General features: G+C 46.4%; 1 protein-coding gene across 5 annotated transcripts in view; it reads right to left on the bottom strand.

Annotated features, from left to right (window-relative positions):
* acox3 (acyl-CoA oxidase 3, pristanoyl) overlaps window positions 1-20,018 on the bottom strand; it is a 307,072-nt gene that overhangs the window by 64,783 nt on the left and 222,271 nt on the right. For 4 of the 5 annotated variants that reach the window (XM_085962200.1, XM_085962203.1, XM_085962202.1 and 1 more), the window contains exon 14: window positions 14,875-14,990. The exons of the other annotated variant lie outside the window; for it this stretch is intronic. In XM_085962200.1, the coding sequence (XP_085818326.1) occupies window positions 14,875-14,990 (116 nt within the window). The remainder of the gene's footprint in view (window positions 1-14,874; window positions 14,991-20,018) is intronic. 5 annotated transcript variants of the gene reach the window in all.

Here is a 20,018-nt window from a genome sequence, read left to right as displayed (position 1 = left end):
AGTCTGTGTACACCATGTCAACCGCATTGCCCTCATCAACCCTCTCTGTTACCTCATCAAAAAATTCAAACAAGTTCGTTAAACATGATTTGCCTTTAACAAATCCGTGCTGGCTTTCCTTAATTATTCCACACTTGTCCAAGGGACTGTTAACGTTGTCCCTGATTATCGTTTCTAAAAACTTCCCCACTACCGAGGTTAAACTGACTGGCCTGTAGTTGCTGGCTTTATCCTTACACCCTTTTTTGAACAAGGGTGTAACATTTGCAATTCTCCAGTCTTGGGCACCACCCCCGTATCTAAGGAGGATTGGAAGATTATGGCTAGTACCTCCTCGATTTCCTCCTTAACTTCCCTCAGCATCCTAGGATGCATCCCATCTGGTCCTGGTGACTTATCAACTTTAAGTACAGCTAGTTTTTCTGGTACCTTCTCTTTATCAATTTTTATGTCATCTGGTATCTCCACTACCTCTTCTTTCACTATAACCTTGGAAACGTCTTCTTCCTTGGTGAAGACTGATGCAAAGTGCTCATTTAGTACCTCAGCCATGCCCTCTGCCTCCATGCATATCATTTATATGCCTAAGAAGATTTTTGAATTCCCTTTTATGTTAGCTGCCAATCTAGTCTCATACTCTCTCTCTGCCCCTCTTATTTTTTTTTTCACTTCTCCTCTGAACTTTCTATATTCAGCCTGATTCGCACATGTATCGATCTGTCACACCCGCTCTTTTTCTGCTTCATCTTACTCTCTGTCTCTTTCGTCATCAAGGGAGCTCTGGTTTTCTTGCCCTACCTTTCCCCCTAGTGGGAATGTACCTCGACTGTACCTGAACCATCTCCTCTTTAAAGGCAGCCCATTGTTCAATTACGGTTTTGCCTGCCAATCTTTGATTCCAATTTAACCTGGCCAGATTCGTACTCAACCCACTGAAATTTACCTTCCTCCAATTAAGTACTTTTACTCTAGATTGCTCCCTGTCCTTTTCCATAGCTAATCTAAAGCTTATGCTACTATGATCACTGTTCCCTAAATGTTCCCCTACTGACACTTGCTCCACTTGATCCACCTCATTCCCCAGAACCAGATCCAGCAATGCCTCCTTGCTCGTTGGGCTGGAAACGTACTGATCAAGAAAGTTCTCCTGAACACACTTCAGAAGTTCTTCCCCCTCTTTTCCCTTTACACTATTACAATTGCAGACTATATTAGGATAATTGAAGTCCCCCATTATCACTGCTCTATAGTTCTTGTACTTCTCTGTAATTTCCCTGCAATTCAACTCCTCTATATCGTTCCCACTAGGTGGTGGCCTATAGAATACACCTAGCAGTGTAATGACACCTCTATTATTTAACTCTAACCAAACAGATTCTGTCCTTGACTCCTCCAGGTCATCCTCTCTCTCCAACACTGTAACATTCTCCTTAACCAATACTGCCACCCCACCTTCTTTCTTTCCTTCCCTATCTTTCCTGAACACCTTATATCCAGGAATATTTAAAACCCAATCCTGCCCTTTTTTGAGCAAGGTCTCCATTACTGCTACGACATCATATTCCTATGTGGCTATTTGCGCCTGCAGCTCACCAACCTTATTTACCACACTTCGTGCATTTACACACATGCACTGTAAACCAATCTTAGACCTTCTTGTATTTGCTCTTAGTCTGACCCCACCTAATACCTTACTATTTGTTACTGTAGTGCTATCTCTCTCCCAAGCCTTTGTGCACTTTGTTTCTCCTTTCTAATGCTACATCCTGGTGCCTATCCCCCAGCCAAATTAGTTTAAATCCTCCCCAACAGCACTAGAATCCCCCCCCCCCCCCCACCCCCAACTATCGCGAGGACATTGGTTCCGGCTCTGTTGAGGTGCAAGCCTTTATTCTCCTTCTTGCATGCACCTCTTGCTTTCACAACCTCCCCTTACCACAACTCCACCCTTGTGCCTTCCTCATTTCACACACCCAAGAAATGCAGCCTGCCCAGCCAGTGGGTGACCAAGAAGAGGGGGAGGAGAGTGAAGAAGAACAAGAAGAAGATTGATTTCACACTCCCAGCCACCAGCTCCTCAAGGTCGACCAACAAGGCCATCTGCAGTGTCCCTGACTGAAAGTCACCAAACTACCCAGCTTCCTTTTCTGGCTCCCATGTTAGCTGACATTGTTCTCTCTCCTCAGGTACTGTCCCCCTCTCCCTCAGATCTACCGTCAACCCACCTCCCCTCAAAACCCAACCCTGGATCCCTCCGTCCTTGCAAACTACCGCCCCATCTCCAACCTCCCTTTCCTCTCTAAAGTCATTCAACGTATTGTCGCCTCCCAAATCCGTGCCCATCTTTGCCGCAACTCCATGTTTGAATCCCTCCAATCAGATTTCCACCCTTGCCATAGTACTGAAATGGCTCTCATCAAAGTCACAAATAACATCCTTTGTGACTGTGACAAAGGTAAACTATCCCTCCTCGCCCTTCTTGACTTATCTGCAGCCTTTGACACAGTTGACCACTCCATCCTTCTTCAACGTCTCTCCACCGTCGTCCAGTTGGGTGGGACTGCACTCGCCTGGTTCCATTCTTATCTATCTAATCGTAGCCAGAGAATCATATGCAACGGCTTCTCTTCCCGCTCCCGCATCATTACCTCTGGTGTCCCATAAGGATCTATCCTTGGCCCCCTCCTATTTCTCATCTACATGCTGCCCCTTGGCGACACCATCCGAAAACACAGCCTCAGTTTCCACATGTACGCTGATGACACCCAGCTCTACCTCACTACCACTTCTCTCAACCCATCCACGGTCTCTAATTTGTCTGACTGCTTGTCCGAAATCCAGTTCTGGATGAGCAGAAACTTTCTCCAATTAAATACTGGGAAGACCGAAGCCATTGTTTTCGGTCCCTGCCACAAACTCCGTTCCCTAGCTACTGACTCCATCCCTTTCACTAACATTTGTCTGAGGCTGAACCACACTGTTTACAACCTTGGTGTCATATTTGACCCTGAAATGAGCTTCCGACCACATATCTGCAGCATAACAAAGACCGCCTATTTCCACCTCCTTAACATCGCCTGTCTCCGCCGGTGCCTCAGCTCATCTGCTGCTGAAACCCTCATCCATGCCTTTGTTACCTCTAGACTTTACTATTCCAACGCATTCCTGGCTGGCCTCCCACATTCTACCCTATGTAAACTTGAGGTCATCCAAAACTCGGCTGTCTATGTCCTAACTCGCACCAAGTTTCGTTCGCCCATCACCCCTGTGCTCGCTGACCTACATTGCCTTCCGGTTAAGCAGCGCCTCAATTTCAAAATTCTCATCCTTGTTTTCAAATCCTTCCATGGCCTCACCCCTCCCTATCTCTGTAATCTCCTTTAGCCCTACAACCCCTCGAGATATCTGCGCTCCTCTAATTTTTTTATTTATTCGTTTATGGGATGTGGGTGTCACTGGCAAGGCCAGCATTTATTGCCCATCCCTAATTGCCCTTGAAAAGGTGGTGGTGAGCCGCCTTCTTGAACCGCTGCAGTCCGTGTGGTGAAGGTACTTCCACAGTGCTGTTAGGTAGGGAGTTCCAGGATTTTGACTCAGCGACGATGAAGGATCGGCGATATACTTCGATGTCAGGATGGTGTGACTTGGAGGGGAACTTGGAGGTGGTGGTGTTCCCATGTGCCTGCTGCCCTTGTCCTTCTAGGTGGAAGAGGTCACGGGTTTGGGAGGTGCTGCCGAAGGAGCCTTGGCGAGTTGCTGCAGTGCATCTTGAAGATGGTACACACTGCAGCCAAGGTACGCCGGTGGTGGAGGGAGTGAATGTTTAAGGTGGAGGGTGGGGTGCCAATCAAGCGGGTTGCTTTGTCCTGGATAATGTCGAGCTTCTTGAGTGTTGTTGGAGCTGCACTCATCTAAGCAAGTGGAGAGTATTCCATCACACTCCTTACTTGTGTCTTGTAGATGGTGGAAAGGCTTTGGGGAGTCAGGAGGTGAGACACTCGCCACAGAATACCTAGCCTCTGACCTGCTCTTGTTGCCACAGTATTTATGTGGCTGGTCCAGTTAAGTTTCTGGTCAGTGGTGACCCCCAGGATGTTGATGATGGGGGATTCGGTGATAGTAATGCCGTTGAATGCCAAGGGGTGGTGGTTAGACTCTCACTGCAGGTTTGTGGCAAGAGTTTAGAAACAGCTATCTGCTGGATGAAATACTTCAGTTAGAGACTAGAGAAACTGGGGTTGTTCTCCATATAGCAGAGAATGTTAAGGAGAGATTTGATAGAGGTGTTCAAAATCTTGAAGGGTTTTGATAGAGTAAATAAGGAGAAACTATTTCCAGCGGCAGAAGAGTCAGTAGCCAGAAGACACAGATTTATGGTAATTAGCAAAAGAACTAGAGGCATCATGAGGAAAAAAAATTACGCAGCGAGTTATGATGTTGACAAAAAAAATTGTAACCCAAACTTCATTAAGAAATCCTTTTAATGTAAGTTATGAAATTGTCCAGATGGCGCCTTCCTTTGTTTTAGGATTTGTGGTTATTACTCTGATGTTACCACATGTGGCCCAAATATATGTTGTTATATAAGTTGCCCATACAACTAGGAAAGTTAAAAACAGTGTCTAATGTCTGGTAAATAATTGGTAGCATACAGAACAGGATTAATCAGACGCTATTGTGAAAGTACTAATTTCTTCCCCTGTCTGCTTTACAGCAGCACACCCAGCAAAATGAGAAGCTTCTGGCAACTGTTTGCTGTTCTACCACACATTTAATGCAATAAAATTAAATAACAGGCCTATAATTTTTACAGTTTATTTCCACAAACCTATTAGCATTCCACTACCCAACACAAAAATGGAGGAAGATATGCCATATAAAATTTAATGATCTGAATATATCACAAATATATCACCGGGTATGTTAGCATAGTGGTTATGTTACTGGACTAGTAATCCAGAGACTTGGACTAATGTATCCGTGAGACATGAGTTCAAATCCCACCACGGCAGCTGGGGAATTTAAATTCAATTAAATAAACCTGTAGTATCAGTAATGGTGACTATGAAACTATTGGATTGTTGTAAAAACTCAATTGATTCACTAATGTCCTTCAGAAAAGGAAATCTGCTGTCCTTACCTGGTCTGGCCTATACAGCAATGTGGTTGACTCTTAACTGCCCTCTGAAATGGCCTAGCAAGCCACTCAGTTGTATTCAAGAAGGCGGCTCACCACCACCTTCTCGCGGACAATTAGGAACGGACAATAAATGGCATTGCCGGTGACGTCCACATCCCGGAATTAAAAAAATTTAAACATTGCAAATTATTATTGTAAAACCATATTAATAAACTTCACACCAAGATATCTGTGAATACATATTTTATATGCATTCCTTTTATTTTCTTAACTACTGCTATTATAGATGAGGCACAACATCAAACCTTTAATGTGGAAAACATGATGGTAGAGAGTTTAATTACAAAGCCAAGCTGTTAAACACAAACTTAAAATGTGTTTTTTATTTATATTAAAATGATGGTGTTAGATCAATGGGTGACAAATTTATCTAGCTAGCCAAGTAAGGTGCTTGTTACATTCGCCATAATATTATTGAATGTAAAATAAAATACATTTAAGAGATCTGAGAATATATGTAGTTGCAAAAATTAAGTATTCTTTTAAGAATGAAAGAGTAGATTTTAACTAAAACTGCACTTTAGTGACAATGGCCCGGATTTTGTGGTCAGCGGCGAACGAAAGGTGGTTGCCATTCATTACACTTATAGCTACTCGCAGACTTTTCGTGGCAACTTACAGTCATCAGGAGTCTGATGCAAAATGGCGCCCTCTAAAGGGGATCTGTGGCATGTGTGAGCAAGACAAGCAACAGCGTGTCCCTTCAACCAATCAGATTGAAGAATCCTTACTGAGACACGCATGGCTGAATTTAAATGGGGAAGGCAGTTTGGGGGCGGGGACTCTGAGGCGGTTGGGAATCCTGGGAGAACGGGTTTCCCGCAGGCCTGCTGAATTTAACGACAGGGCCTGATATGACTAGGCCACACAGAGGAGGGTTAGAGGGATCGCATGGGGGCCAGGAGTCAGCAAGAAGATCCGGGGGAGGGGGTTGGAGAAAAAAGATCGGGGGCCAGGTACAAGATCGGGGGGAGGGCCTGGAAGAAGATCGTGGGGTCCGGGAAGAAGATCGGAGGCCGGGCCGGGAAGAAGATCAGGGGCCGGGGGGGGGCGGCTGGAGGAGCAGCATGGGCTGGAAGGTCTGAAGGGATCAGGGACCGGAGGAGCAGCACAGGCTGGGCCGGAGGAGCAGGGAGGGAGGTCTCGTGGGGGATTGGAGGCCTTCGGGGGTGGGGGGGGTGGAGAATTGGAGGCCTGGGGGGGATCGGCGGCCTAGTGGGGGGATTGTAAGTCTGGGGGATGAAAGCGGAGGTCTAGTGGGGGGAACGTAGGCCTGGGGGCGGTGGCATTGGAAGCCTCGTGGGGTGGTTTCCGATCGCAGGGGTGGGTTAGGCAGGGACCCTGGGTCCAGGAGGTAAGTGTAAAGCCACCTACCTCCTGGATCCAGCAGTCCTCACCTTGCTTTAGCTGGCGGGTTTCACGAGACGTGCAAAACCCAACCAGCGAAAGTTAAATTTAAAATTGAGGTTAAAGCAGAGGCTTCCAGCCTCATTATAATATTTAAATGGACAGTAGACAGTAGGCAGTAGACAGAAGGCTGGAAACTATAGACCGGTTAGCCTAACATCTGTGGTAGGTAAAATTTTGGAGTCCATTATTAAGGAGACAGTAACAGGACATTTGGATAATCATAATTTAATAGGACAAAGTCAGCATGGTTTTATGAAGGGGAAGTCATGTTTGACAAATTTGCTGGAGTTTTTTGAGGAAGTAACATATAGGATGGATAAAGGGGAACCAGTGGACGTACTGTATTTAGACTTCCAAAAGGCATTTGACAAGGTGCCACACAAAAGATTATTGCTTAAGATAAAAAATCACAGGATTGGGGGTAATATTCTGGCATGGATAGAGGATTGGCTATCTAACAGAAGGCAGAGAGTTGGGATAAATGGTTCATTCTCAGACTGGCAATCAGTAACTAGTGGTGTTCCGCAGGGGTCAGTGCTGGGTCCCCAACTCTTTACAATCTATATTAACAATTTGGAGGAGGGGACCGAGTGTAACATATCAAAGTTTGCAGATGATACTAAGATGGGGGGGAAAGTAGTGAGTGAGGAGGACATAAAAAACCTTCAAGGGAACATAGACAGGCTAAGTAAGTGGGCAGAGATTTGGCAGATGGAATACAATACTGGAAAGTGTGAGGTTATGCACTTTGGCAGGAAAAATCGTAGAGCAAGTTATTATCTTAATGGCAAGAAACTGGAAAGTACTGAAGTACAAAGGGATCTGGGGGTCCTGGTGCACGAAACTCAAAAAGGTTAGTATGCAGGTGCAGCAAGTGATTAAGAAGGCCAATGGAATGTTGGCTTTCATTGCTAGGGGGATAGAATATAAAAATAGGGAGGCATTGCTTCAGTTGTACAAGGTATTGGTGAGACCGCACCTGGAATACTGCGTACAGTTTTGGTGTCCATACTTAAGAAAGGACATACTTGCTCTCGAGTCAGTACAAAGAAGGTTCACTCGGTTAATCCCGGGGATGAGGGGATGGACTATGAGGAGAGGTTGAGTAGATTGGGACTCTACTCATTGGAGTTCAGAAGAATGAGAGGGGATCTTATTGAAACATATAAGATTGTGAAGGGGTTGGATCGGGTGGATGCAGGGAAGGTGTTCCCGATGATGGGTGAAACTAGAACTAGGGGGCATAGTCTTAGAATAAGAGGCTGCTCTTTCAAAACTGAGATGAGGAGGAACTACTTCACTCAGAGGGTGGTAGGTCCATGGAATATGCTGCCCCAAAAATCTGTAGAAGCTACATCATTACATAAATTTAAAACAGAAATAGACAGTTTCCTAGAAGTAAAGGGAATTAAGGGTTACGGGGAGCGGGCAGGAATTTGGACATGAGTCTAGGTTCGGATCGGTCATGGCCCTGTGGGTAGCGGAGCGGGCCCAGGGGCCGTGTAGCCTGATCCTGCTCCTATTTCGTGTGTCTAATTCTGTTAGATGCAGGAGATGGTTCTGTGATAGTGGATTGGCAGTTAGGATCAGATCAGCCATGATCTTATTGAATGGCGGAGCAGGCTCGAGGGGCCGATTGGCCTACTCCTGCTCCTATTTCTTATGTTCTTATGTTCTTATGACCCACCTCCTGGCAGCGGATTGATTACCCATCTTCCGTCCCACCTCCATTAAAACCGGAAGTGGGCAGGTTGGAGGTGGGTTCAGGTCGGGATTCTGATTTTTAATAGTTTAACTACCCACGTGCCCCCCAACCCACCTATTTCTTTAGGGTAAAATTCCCTCTGCAGTGTATAAACCAGGAAGTGTAAGTTAGAATATTTCATTCAATGTAAAATCATGTACAGAACACCAAATAAAGAGAGGGAAAGAAAGATGAATTAAGAGAGATAAAAGAGACAGAAAAACAAAGTAAAAAAAAATTAACTTTTTAAAATCTCCAACAATAATTAAAATCTGAAGGAATGAGACTCCACACTTGTAAAAGTTAATTTTCAGTGCCAGAGAGGTTGTTTGGTAGTAATTAAGACTTATCATGCCGTTAAAAAAATCACTTACACTTGAATAGACAAAACCTAACTTTTTCTGGTGTGTTTAGCGAAGCTTCTGGAGGAGCAGGGAAAATTGGACAGCAACTTCCTGATTTCCGCGTTTAACTGCACATGTGCGGACACTGGAAGTTGCGGTCTGATTTATTCCTTAATGATGGTAAGTGCTGATAGCCTCACAGCTATTTTTACCACAATATCTGGGTCATTGTCTGCTAATTTACCACTAAAATACATCCATTTACATTGACAGTAATCCATAAAAATATTTTTTCCACCTTGGCTATGGAAAATTCTATATAGTGAGCAAAATAAAAGTAGAGTGGGGGAGGGTCAGGTTGATGTTTAAGGTACGGACTCTCCATTGGAACACTATGCTGGAGGGACAGGCTGCACCCTTGGTGTCAACCTGCTTTTTTTTTTCTCCCAGGCTCCTGGGCCACTGAAGCCTGCTATTTTTTGCTAGTTTATCGTGTTTCCATTTCTACCTACCTTACCTCCCACCACCACAGCCATTCAGAAGTTATCTGGGTCTCATAAGTCCCTTTCATTTCCCTCATTATGCCTCTTATTGTCTAATGTTAATATCTCCTCTTTTCCACTTAAGCACTTTACAGGACATGCTATTTATTTTCCCATGTTTGGATGGGTGAGTGAGTGAGTGAGTGAGTGAGGTGAGTGAGTGGGGTGAGTGAGTGAGTGGGTGAGTGAGTGAGTGAGTGGGTGAGTGAGTGGGTGAGTGAGTGAGGTGAGTGAGTGGGTGAGTGAGTGAGGTGAGTGAGTGAGTGGGTGAGTGAGTGAGTGAGGTGAGTGAGTGGGTGAGTGAGTGAGGTGAGTGAGTGGGTGAGTGAGTGAGGTGAGTGAGTGAGTGAGTGAGTGGGTGAGTGAGTGAGTGAGATGAGTGGGTGAGTGAGTGGGTGAGTGAGTGGGTGAGTGAGTGAGTGAGTGGGTGAGTGAGTGGGTGAGTGAGTGAGTGAGTGAGTGGGTGAGTGAGTGAGTGGGTGAGTGAGTGAGTGAGTGAGTGTGAGTGGGTGAGTGAGTGGGTGAGTGAGTAAGTGAGTGAGTGAGTGGGTGAGTGCGTGAGTGGGTGGGTGAGTGGGTGAGTGAGTGAGTGAGTGGGTGAGTGAGTGAGTGGGTGAGTGAGTGAGTGGGTGACTGAGTGAGTGGGTGAGTGAGTGGGTGAGTGAGTGAGTGAGTGGGTGAGTGAGTGAGTGAGTGGGTGAGTGAGTGAGTGGGTGAGTGAGTGAGTGAGTGGGTGAGTGAGTGAGTGAGTGAGTGGGTGAGTGAGTGAGTGAGTGAGTGGGTGAGTGAGTGGGTGAGTGGGTGAGTGTGAGTGAGTGAGTGGGTGAGTGGGTGAGTGAGTGAGTGAGTGAGTGAGTGAGTGAGTGAGTGGGTGAGTGGGTGAGTGAGTGGGTGAGTGAGTGAGTGGGTGAGTGAGTGAGTGGGTGAGTGAGTGGGTGAGTGAGTGGGTGAGAGTGAGTGAGTGAGTGAGTGGGTAGGTGAGTGGGTGGGTGGGTGAGTGAGTGAGTGAGTGAGTGGGTGAGTGAGTGGGTGGGTGAGTGAGTGAGTGAGTGGGTGAGTGAGTGAGTGGGTGAGAGTGAGTGAGTGAGTGGGTAGGTGAGTGGGTGAGTGAGTGAGTGGGTGGGTAAGTGAGTGAATGAGTGAGTGAGTGAGTGAGTGAGTGAGTGGGTGCGTGAGTGGGTGAGTGAGTGAGTGAGTGGGTGAGTGCGTGAGTGGGTGAGTGAGTGAGTGGGTGAGTGAGTGAGTGAGTGAGTGAGTGGGTGAGTGAGTGAGTGGGTGAGTGAGTGGGTGAGTGAGTGAGTGAGTGGGTGAGTGAGTGAGTGGGTGAGTGAGTAAGTGAGTGAATGAGTGGGTGAGTGAGTGCGTGAGTGGGTGAGTGAGTGGGTGAGTGAGTGAGTGGGTGAGTGAGTGAGTGGGTGAGTGAGTGAGTGAGTGTGGGTGAGTGGGTGAGTGAGTGAGTGAGTGAGTGAGTGGGTGAGTGGGTGAGTGGGTGAGTGAGTGAGTGAGTGGGTGAGTGAGTGGGTGAGAGTGAGTGAGTGGGTGAGTGAGTGGGTAGGTGAGTGAGTGAGTGAGTGGGTGAGTGAGTGGGTGAGTGAGTGAGTGAGTGAGTGAGTGGGCGAGTGAGTGGGTGAGAGTGAGTGAGTGAGTGGGTAGGTGAGTGAGTGAGTGGGTAGGTGAGTGAGTGAGTGAGTGAGTGGGTGAGTGAGTGTGAGTGAGTGAGTGAGTGAGTGAGTGGGTGGGTGAGTGAGTGAGTGGGTTAGTGAGTGAGTGAGTGGGTGTGAGTGAGTGAGTGAGTGAGTGAGTGGGTGAGTGAGTGAGTGAGTGGGTAGGTGGGTGAGTGAGTGAGTGGGTGTGAGTGAGTGAGTGAGTGGGTGAGTGAGTGAGTGAGTGGGTGAGTGAGTGAGTGGGTGAGTGAGTGAGCGAGTGGGTGAGAGTGAGCGAGTGAGTGAGTGAGTGAGTGAGTGGGTGTGAGTGAGTGAGTGAGTGAGTGGGTGAGTGAGTGAGTGAGTGGGTTAGTGAGTGAGTGGGTGAGAGTGAGTGAGTGAGTGAGTGAGTGAGTGGGTGAGTGAGTGAGTGGGTTAGTGAGTGAGTGAGTGAGTGGGTGAGAGTGAGTGAGTGAGTGAGTGAGTGGGTGAGTGAGTGAGTGAGTGAGTGGGTGAGTGAGTGAGTGAGTGGGTGAGCGGGTGAGTGAGTGGGTGAGAGTGAGTGAGTGAGTGAGTGGGTAGGTGAGTGGGTGGGTGGGTGAGTGAGTGAGTGAGTGAGTGGGTGAGTGAGTGGGTGAGTGGGTGAGTGAGTGGGTGAGTGAGTGGGTGAGTGAGTGGGTGAGTGAGTGGGTGAGTGAGTGGGTGACTGAGTGAGTGAGTGAGTGGGTGAGTGAGTGAGTGTGAGTGAGTGAGTGAGTGGGTGAGTGAGTGGGTGGGTGAGTGAGTGAGTGGGTTAGTGAGTGGGTGAGTGAGTGAGTGAGTGAGTGGGTGAGTGAGTGGGTGAGTGAGTGGGTGAGTGAGTGAGTGAGTGAGTGAGTGTGTGAGTGAGTGAGTGGGTGGGTGAGTGAGTGAGTGGGTTAGTGAGTGAGTGAGTGGGTGTGAGTGAGTGAGCGAGTGAGTGGGTGAGTGAGTGAGTGGGTGAGTGAGTGAGTGGGTTAGTGAGTGAGTGAGTGAGTGGGTAGGTGAGTGGGTGGGTGGGTGAGTGAGTGGGTGTGAGTGAGTGAGTGAGTGAGTGGGTGAGTGAGTGAGTGAGTGAGTGGGTGAGAGTGAGTGAGTGGGTGAGTGAGTGAGTGAGTGGGTGTGAGCGAGTGAGTGAGTGAGTGGGTGAGTGAGTGGGTGTGAGTGAGTGAGTGAGTGGGTGAGTGAGTGAGTGGGTTAGTGAGTGAGTGGGTGAGAGTGAGTGAGTGGGTGAGTGAGTGAGTGGGTGAGTGAGTGAGAGGGTGAGTGTGAGTGAGTGAGTGGGTGAGTGAGTGGGTGAGAGTGAGTGAGTGGGTGAGTGAGTGAGTGAGTGAGTGGGTGAGTGAGTGAGTGAGTGAGTGGGTGAGTGAATGAGTGGGTGAGTGAGTGAGTGAGTGGGTGAGTGTGGGTGAGTGAGTGGGTGAGTGAGTGGGTGAGAGTGAGTGAGTGGGTGAGTGAGTGAGTGAGTGAGTGAGTGAGTGGGTGAGTGAGTGAGTGAGTGAGTGAGTGAGTGAGTGGGTGAGTGAATGAGTGGGTGAGTGAGTGAATGAGTGAGAGTGTGAGAGTGAGTGAGTGAGAGTGAGAGAATGAGTGAGAGTGTGAGAGTGAGTGACTGGGTGAGTGAGTGAGTGGGTGAGAGTGAGTGAGTGAGTGAGTGGGTGAGAGTGAGTGAGTGGGTGATTGAGTGAGTGAGTGGATGAGTCAGTGTGTGGGTGGGTGGGTGAGTGAGTGGGTGGGTGAGTGAGTGAGTGGGTGTGAGTGAGTGAGTGAGTGAGTGAGTGAGTGAGTGGGTAGGTGAGTGGGTGGGTGGGTGAGTCAGTGTGTGTGTGGGTGAGTGTGTGGGTGGGTGAGTCAGTGTGTGGGTGGGTGAGTCAGTGTGTGGGTGGGTGGGTGGGTGGGTGAGTCAGTGAGTGGGTGGGTGGGTGGGTTTGAAGGGTGAGTGAGTGAGTTTGTTTTTATCCTCCTCCCTTCCCTTTGTTCTACTTTTTAAATGATGTTCTTCTACAATATCTTTCAATTTTAACAAAGGGTCCACAACTGAAACATTAACCTCATCTGCTTTCTCCACAAATACTGACTGACCTGCTGAGTCTTTCCTGCATTTTCTGTTTTTGCTTCAGGTTTCGAGTGTTGGGTTTATATAGGATATTGTCATATATCCCAATTGCCCATATCTGGAGGTATTTTAGGAAATTGTCATACATCCTTTGCCTCTAATACAAGTTTGAGAATCAGGTAATATTGAAATGTCTGGTTAATACTCTTTATTAAATCAAGTCAATGAGATAATAAAACACAACCACTGATAGGTAATCTATATGAGATATGGGTACCAATTATATTATAATTCATATGCCAGGGACTCCTTTAGGAGATCAAAAGTGTGTCTTCTTGACTGTTTATGCTAGCCACAGCAAGACTAGATCAAAAAGTCCCCAAGTAGCTCCAGTCTCTGTGGCCTAGAAATTCATTAAGGCGCTGCCAGCTTTGCGGCCAGTTACCGCCTAAAGAGGGCTTCTGCGCCAAAAATGAGTTTGCGCTGATATTCAGCGCAGCGGTATTGGCGGCGGTAGCCGTTAGCGCTGCGCCGGCACCGATGACGTCATCGGTGTGCGCAGTGCCCCGGTTCCGCCCCGAAACCGGCCCGATCCCCATATTTAGTAGCGGCTGCCTCCTCCGAAGCGGCCGCAAACAGCGACCAGAAAACGGAGCCGTGCTGTAGCCTTAGTGGGGCGCTTTAAAGGGGAAGGTGCGGCCGGCCGCTTTTTCGGCGGCCGCCTGCCCGCACCTCCTTCCCCGGCCTCCTCCACCAACCCCCCGCGGCATTGCCGGCTGCTTTCCGCGAACCCGGCACTTCTCCGTGGTGCCGGGCTCATTTGCCGGCACTCTCCAGCGGCGATCTCCCCGTTGCAGGCAGCTCCCCCTTAAGAGAAGGAGGAGGCCTGCAGTACCGCAGCCTGCCGCTCCGCAGCGGCTGGCGCAGCGGCGCCAAGAGCGCTGAAATTCAGTGTCAGCGCCCCAAGCGGAGGCGGGCACACCCTGGTATAGCGCCCGGTTCCGAATTGGGGCGCAAACACTGAATATCTGACGATCGCTAATGGCTCCCCGCCCAGCGCTAACTTTTGGGCGCGAGCGAGCTGGCCGCCCCAAAGTGAATTTCTAGGCCTATATCTTTTATATGTGTAATTACGTCCTCCTAACGTAATGCCATTATGTTAACGCGTTCTAACTACATCTATTTAATGTCCCTTCAACATGTCTGCGCAATAACATCTGTTTACTCACTAATGAGAAAGCATGGGTATCATTTATGGACTTCCTCTTATCGCTTCCCAGTCTATTCATAATACAAGTCTATTCATACCAGATTTCCTCCCTAGAGTCACTTGATTGATTGACTATATAATTACTATATTTCTTGATCTCTTCTCATAGACAGTTAATGGGGTAATGTGTCTACTGCTCCAAGCCTGTCTGTGTATAGCTATTGCAGAATGAGTACTAATATGCGGATATATATTTTAAAAGTTTACCAAGGCTGTTCTACCTGGTACACCTATACTTACATGCAGCATCTGGAGTTTTTTTGCTTTTTGAGTAAATTATTGTGCCAAGTCAGATGCACTTAATTATTGTCAGGTGCATTTAAAATTATTTGGGACTCAAAATAACACAATAAGTACAGCCAAGGAAAGTACATTAAATATAAATATTTCTCACACTGATTGGCTGTTAGTGCACAATAAGAATATTTTCTATATAAAATCACATATCAACAATTTTACATCGAATACTTACTGCTGACTGGCTGATGATTATGTCAACTAGTATGTTTGAGTAATCATCTAACACCAGGCACGAAATGAGTACAACACTTTTTGATCATGTAATTACTAAACGGCTAAATTATTGAATAACAAGTTCACTTCATAGCTACTGCCACTTCCATGAATTCCCTCCACAAACCATTTACCTGACTGTTGTTTCTGCACTCAAAGTCTGATTTGCCTGAATTCTTCTCGTCGTCTAGTTTCATGCAGCTCTCAAGCAACAAGTAGCAAACTAGCCATTTGTACGCAGCCAAAGCAACTGAAAGACAAGCAGAAATAAATTAGTAAATAGTGTTTTCCATCGGAGGCAGAGCTTTCAGCCATCAGAGCCCCGCACTGAAATTTTCTTCCTAAACCTCTCCCCCTTGCTGCATTTCTCCCCACCTTCAAAAGCTTCTTTTCAACCACACCTTTGGTCGCCCCTCCTAACTTTCTCTTTATTCCTGCTTTATACCTGATCCACCCCTTTGTAAAGGGCAATTACAGGCCTTATTACAGGCAGGAGAGTTATCCCCGGTGTCCTGGCCAATATTTATCCCTCAATCAACATAACAAAAAACAGATTATCTGGTCATTATCACATTGCTGTTTGTAGGAGCTTGCTATGTGCAAATTGGTGCCGCATTTCCCTCATTACAACAGTGACTACACTCCAAAAGTACTTCATTGGCTGTAAAGTGCTTTGAGATGTCTGGTGGTCAGGAAAGGTGCTATATAAATGTAAGTCTTTCTTTTTTTATATTTAATTAGCAAGATATTCTGCTTATTCTATGGATGCGTGGTTCCATATAGAGTGTCACATATTTTTAAATTAAATTTGGTACAAAACGTGCTCTAGCTGACTATAAAGTAGACTCTCCGATCTTCAGGAATGTACATCAGGGACTCACTGCTAGAAATTGCCATTCGACTCAACCAGCTATCTGAAACACTCCATATAAGGGGGACTCAAGGCATGTGTGCTCGTGTTTTGAGCATTTTAATCACCTGTGATCTGAATCAAGTGCACATCATTGCCTTCACTGATGTTTGATGCATTTTCCATTATTGCTGAGGATCGGGAGCAAAACTGAGCTATTCCAAGGTGCATGACAATTGTGAAAATTTATCAGCAAATCATGGAAATTCAGAAGCATAATTTGTTAGTTAATTTGTTTGATAAGAGAAGTCAGGGATGATAAAAGGATAGTCTTACAGTGCACTGACTGTTCCATAATTGTATCTAATTGTGGTTTGAATAACCCCAATGCTTTTGCCTCTTGATAAGGTTATTCAAAGCTTTTATCTCTCTTTTGAGCAAATATACTTTTTATGATATCTATTCCCTATTTACTTTTCACTAATTTCTACTTATGTTTGCTGACCCTATATAATTTTCACCTGCATAATCATGCCAGGAAACTCATGACCAAGAGGCCATTGTTGGGAGCGGTGAGAGCGGAGGTTCAGCTTACCAATCTCACAGACCAGTGGCGGCGTTCCAGAGCCACGTCACGATTCAAAACATGATGCGGGCAGGAGGAAGCAGCTGATTGGGTGAGTATTCATACTACTCTATAGTTTGACAGTTAAGGTTCATAGTTTATAAAGTTTAGAAGGTCTTAATTTTGTGGTTATAGTTTCTAAGGTCTCTGTTGTGTAGCGGGAAGTGCTAGGAAACAAGGGCCCTTGAGTATATCATTTAATTGTAGTATAATTGGTGGTATTGATTTAATTTAAATTAATTAAAGGGTAAGTCAAGGCAAGAAAGCTCGGCCCCGTGGAATGCTCCTCCTGCACTATGTGGGAAATCAGGGACACTTCCTGTGTCCCTGACGACCATGTGTGCAGGAAGTGTATCCAGCTGCAGCTACTGGCAGACCGCATTGCGGCGCTGGAGCTGCGAATGGGTATATACTGGTGGAGCATTCGCGATGCTGAGGATGTCATGGCTATCACGTTTAATCAGTTGGTCACACCGCAGGTAAAGGCTGCACAGGCAGGAAGGGAATGGGTGACCACCAGGCAGAGTAGTAGGCGCAGGCAGGTAGCGCAGGTGTCCCCTGTGGCCATCCCCCTCTCAAACAGATATACCACTTTGGATATTGTTGGGGAGGAGGGGGAAGGCAGCAGCAACCAACTTCCTGGCACCATGGGTGGTTCTGCTGCACGGGACGGGAGGAAAAAGAGCGAGAGAGCTATAGTGATAGGGGATTCTATTGTAAGGGGAATAGATAAGCGTTTCTGCAGCCGCAAATGAGACTCCAGGATGGTATGTTGCCTCCCTGGTGCAAGGGTCAAGGATGTCTTGGAGAGGCTGCAGGGTATTCTGGAGGGGGAGGGTGAACAGCCAGTTGTTGTGGTGTATATAGGTACCAATGATATAGGTAAAAAATGGGATGAGGTCCTAAAAGCTGAATATAGGGAGTTAGGAGGTAAATTAAAAAATAGGACCTCAAAGGTAGTAATCTCAGGATTGCTACCAGTGCCACGTGCTAGTCAGAGTAGAAATAGAAGGATATTTCAGATGAATACGTGGCCAGAAGAATGGTGCAAGGGGGAGGGATTCAAATTCCTGGGACATTGGAACCGGTTCTGGGGGAGGGGGGACCAGTGCAAACTGGACGGTTTGCACCTGGGCAGGACTGGGACTGATGTCCTAGGGGGAGTGTTTGCTAGTGCTGTTGGGGAGGGTTTAAACTAAAATGGCAGGGGGTTGGGAACCTGTGCAGGGAGACAGAAGAAAGGAAAGCAAGGATAGAAGCAAAAGACAGGAAGGAGAAAAGCAAAAGTGGAAGTCAGAGAAATCAAGGGTGTAAATCAAACATGGCTGCAGTAAACAATAATTCTAAAAGGTCTAAGAGTGTTAAAAAAACAAGCCTGAAGGCTTTGTGTCTTAATGCGAGGAGCATTCGTAATAAGGTGGATGAATTAGCTGCGCAAATAGATGTAAACGGATATGATATATTTGGGATTACAGAGACATGGCTCCAGGGTGACCAAGGCTGGGAATTCAACATCCAGGGGTATTCAATATTCAGGAAGGACAGGCAAAAAGGAAAAGGCAGTGGGGTAGCATTGCTGGTTAAAGAGGAGATTAACACGATAGTAAGGAAGGATATTAGCTCTGATGATGTAGAATCTGTATGGGTAGAGCTGAGAAATACCAAGGGGCAGAAAACGTTAGTGGGAGTTGCATACAGACCCCCAAACAGTAATGCTGAGGTTGGGGATGGCATTAAACGGGAAATTAGAGATGCGTGCAATAAGAGCACAGCAGTTATCATGGGTGACTTTAATATACATATAGATTGGGCTAACCAAATTAGTAACAATACTGCGGAAGAGGAATTCCTAGAGTGTATACGGGATGGTTTCCTGGACCAATATGTCGAGGAACCAACTAGAGATCAGGCCATCTTAGACTGGGTATTATGTAATGAGAAAGGATTAATTAGCAATCTTGTTGTGCGAGGCCCCTTGGGGAGGAGCAATCATAATATGATAGAATTCTTCATTAAGATGGAGAGTGAAGTAGTTGATTCAGAGACTTGGGTACTGAATTTAAATAAAGGAAACTACGATGGTATGAGGCGCGAGTTGGCTAGGATGGATTGGGGAATGTTACTTAAAGGGTTGACGGTGAATAGGCAATGGCAAACGTTTAAAGATCGCATGGATGAACTACAGAATTTGTTCATCCCTCTTTGACATAAAAATAAAACAAAAAAGTTGACTCAACATTGGCTAACAAGGGAAACTAGGGATAGCATAAGATCCAAGGATAGGACATATAATCTAGCCAGAAAAAGCAGCAAAGGAGGACAAAGGGATTAATTAAGAGGGGGAAAATAGAGTATGAGAGTAAACTTGCATGGGACATAAAAACTCACTGTAAAAGCTTCTATAGATATGTGAACAGAAAAAGATTGGTAAAGTCAAGCGTAGGTCCCTTGCAGTCAGAATCAGGGGAATTTATAATGGGGAACAAAGACATGGCAGACCAATTAAATACATACTTTGGTTCTGTCTTCACAAAGGAGGACACAAATAAACTCCCAGAGATGTCGGGGAACATAGGGTCTAATGAGAGGGAGGAACTGAATGAAATCAGTATTTGTAAGGAAATGGTGTTAGGGAAATTGACGGGATTGAAGGCCGATAAATCCCCAGGGCCTGATAATCTACATCCTAGGGTACTTAAGGAAGTGGCCCTAGAAATAGTAGATGCATTGCTGGTCATCTTCCAAAATTCTTTAGACTCTGGAACAGTTCCCCTGGATTGGAGGGTAGCTAATGTGACCCCACTATTTAAAAAAGGTGGTAGAGAAAAAACAGGGAATTATAGACCAGTAAGCCTGACATCGGTAGTGGGGAAAATGCTAAAGTGCATTATAAAAGATGTAATAGCAGAGCACTTGGAAAACAGTGACAGGATCAGACAAAGTCAACGTGGATTTACAAAAGGTAAATCATGCTTGACTAATGTACTGGAATTTTTTGAGGATGTAACTGGTAGAATAGATAAGGGAGAACCAGTGGATGTGGTGTATTTGGACTTTCAGAAGGCTTTCGATAAGGTCCCGCCTAAGAGACTAGCGTGCAAAGTTAAAGCACATGGGATTGGGGGCAAGGTACTAACTTGGATAGAAAACTAGTTGGTAGACAGGAAGCACAGAGTTGGAATAATCGGGTCTTTTTCCGAGTGGAAGGCAGTGACTAGTGGGGTACCGCAGGGATTGGTGCTACGACCCCAGTTATTCACTATATATATCTTACCTATATATATAAAGCGGTTCTTCTGTCTGTCATTCCATCTGTCTGTCTGTCTGGCTATACACTCTCAAGTTATAGAGCGTACCTACACGTGTGTTACATCAAAAGAAAGCTTACGATTCAAGCTTACGATTCCAGAACGGTTGTAAGCGTATTTATGTTTCGGTGAGACAAAAATTGCACTCGCGGTATCCAAAAAATGTTCAAAATTCCGCTCATTATTTGCTCATTAGCATTGAGTGACGTCGAGGTCGACCAATCGTACGGTCGAGCGACCCGACGGTCGACCAATCGCTGCGTGGCGGGGGCGGGTTCCTGGCGCGTGCGGGCGGGCCCTCCTAGAGTCGAGTGAGGGGACGATTGACCAATCCTACGCTTTGGTGACCTGACGGTCGACCAATCGGTGCGTGTGTGGGCGGGCCTTATCATTCTGAACCGAGGTGAGTCGCCGCCATCTTGATTCCAAACTTTTCATTTCCTTTTCCCGCTTTCTGCGTGTTTCTTTTCAAATCTACATTTCCACTAAAAAAAA

The sequence above is a fragment of the Somniosus microcephalus genome, chromosome 2, assembly GCF_052327205.1.
Source record: "Somniosus microcephalus isolate GS21.2 chromosome 2, FLI_Smic_1.0, whole genome shotgun sequence".
NCBI classification, from domain to species: Eukaryota; Metazoa; Chordata; class Chondrichthyes; order Squaliformes; family Somniosidae; genus Somniosus; species Somniosus microcephalus.
The sequence above is the reverse complement of the archived record's forward strand: the minus strand, read 5'-3'. Positions and strand labels throughout refer to the sequence as shown.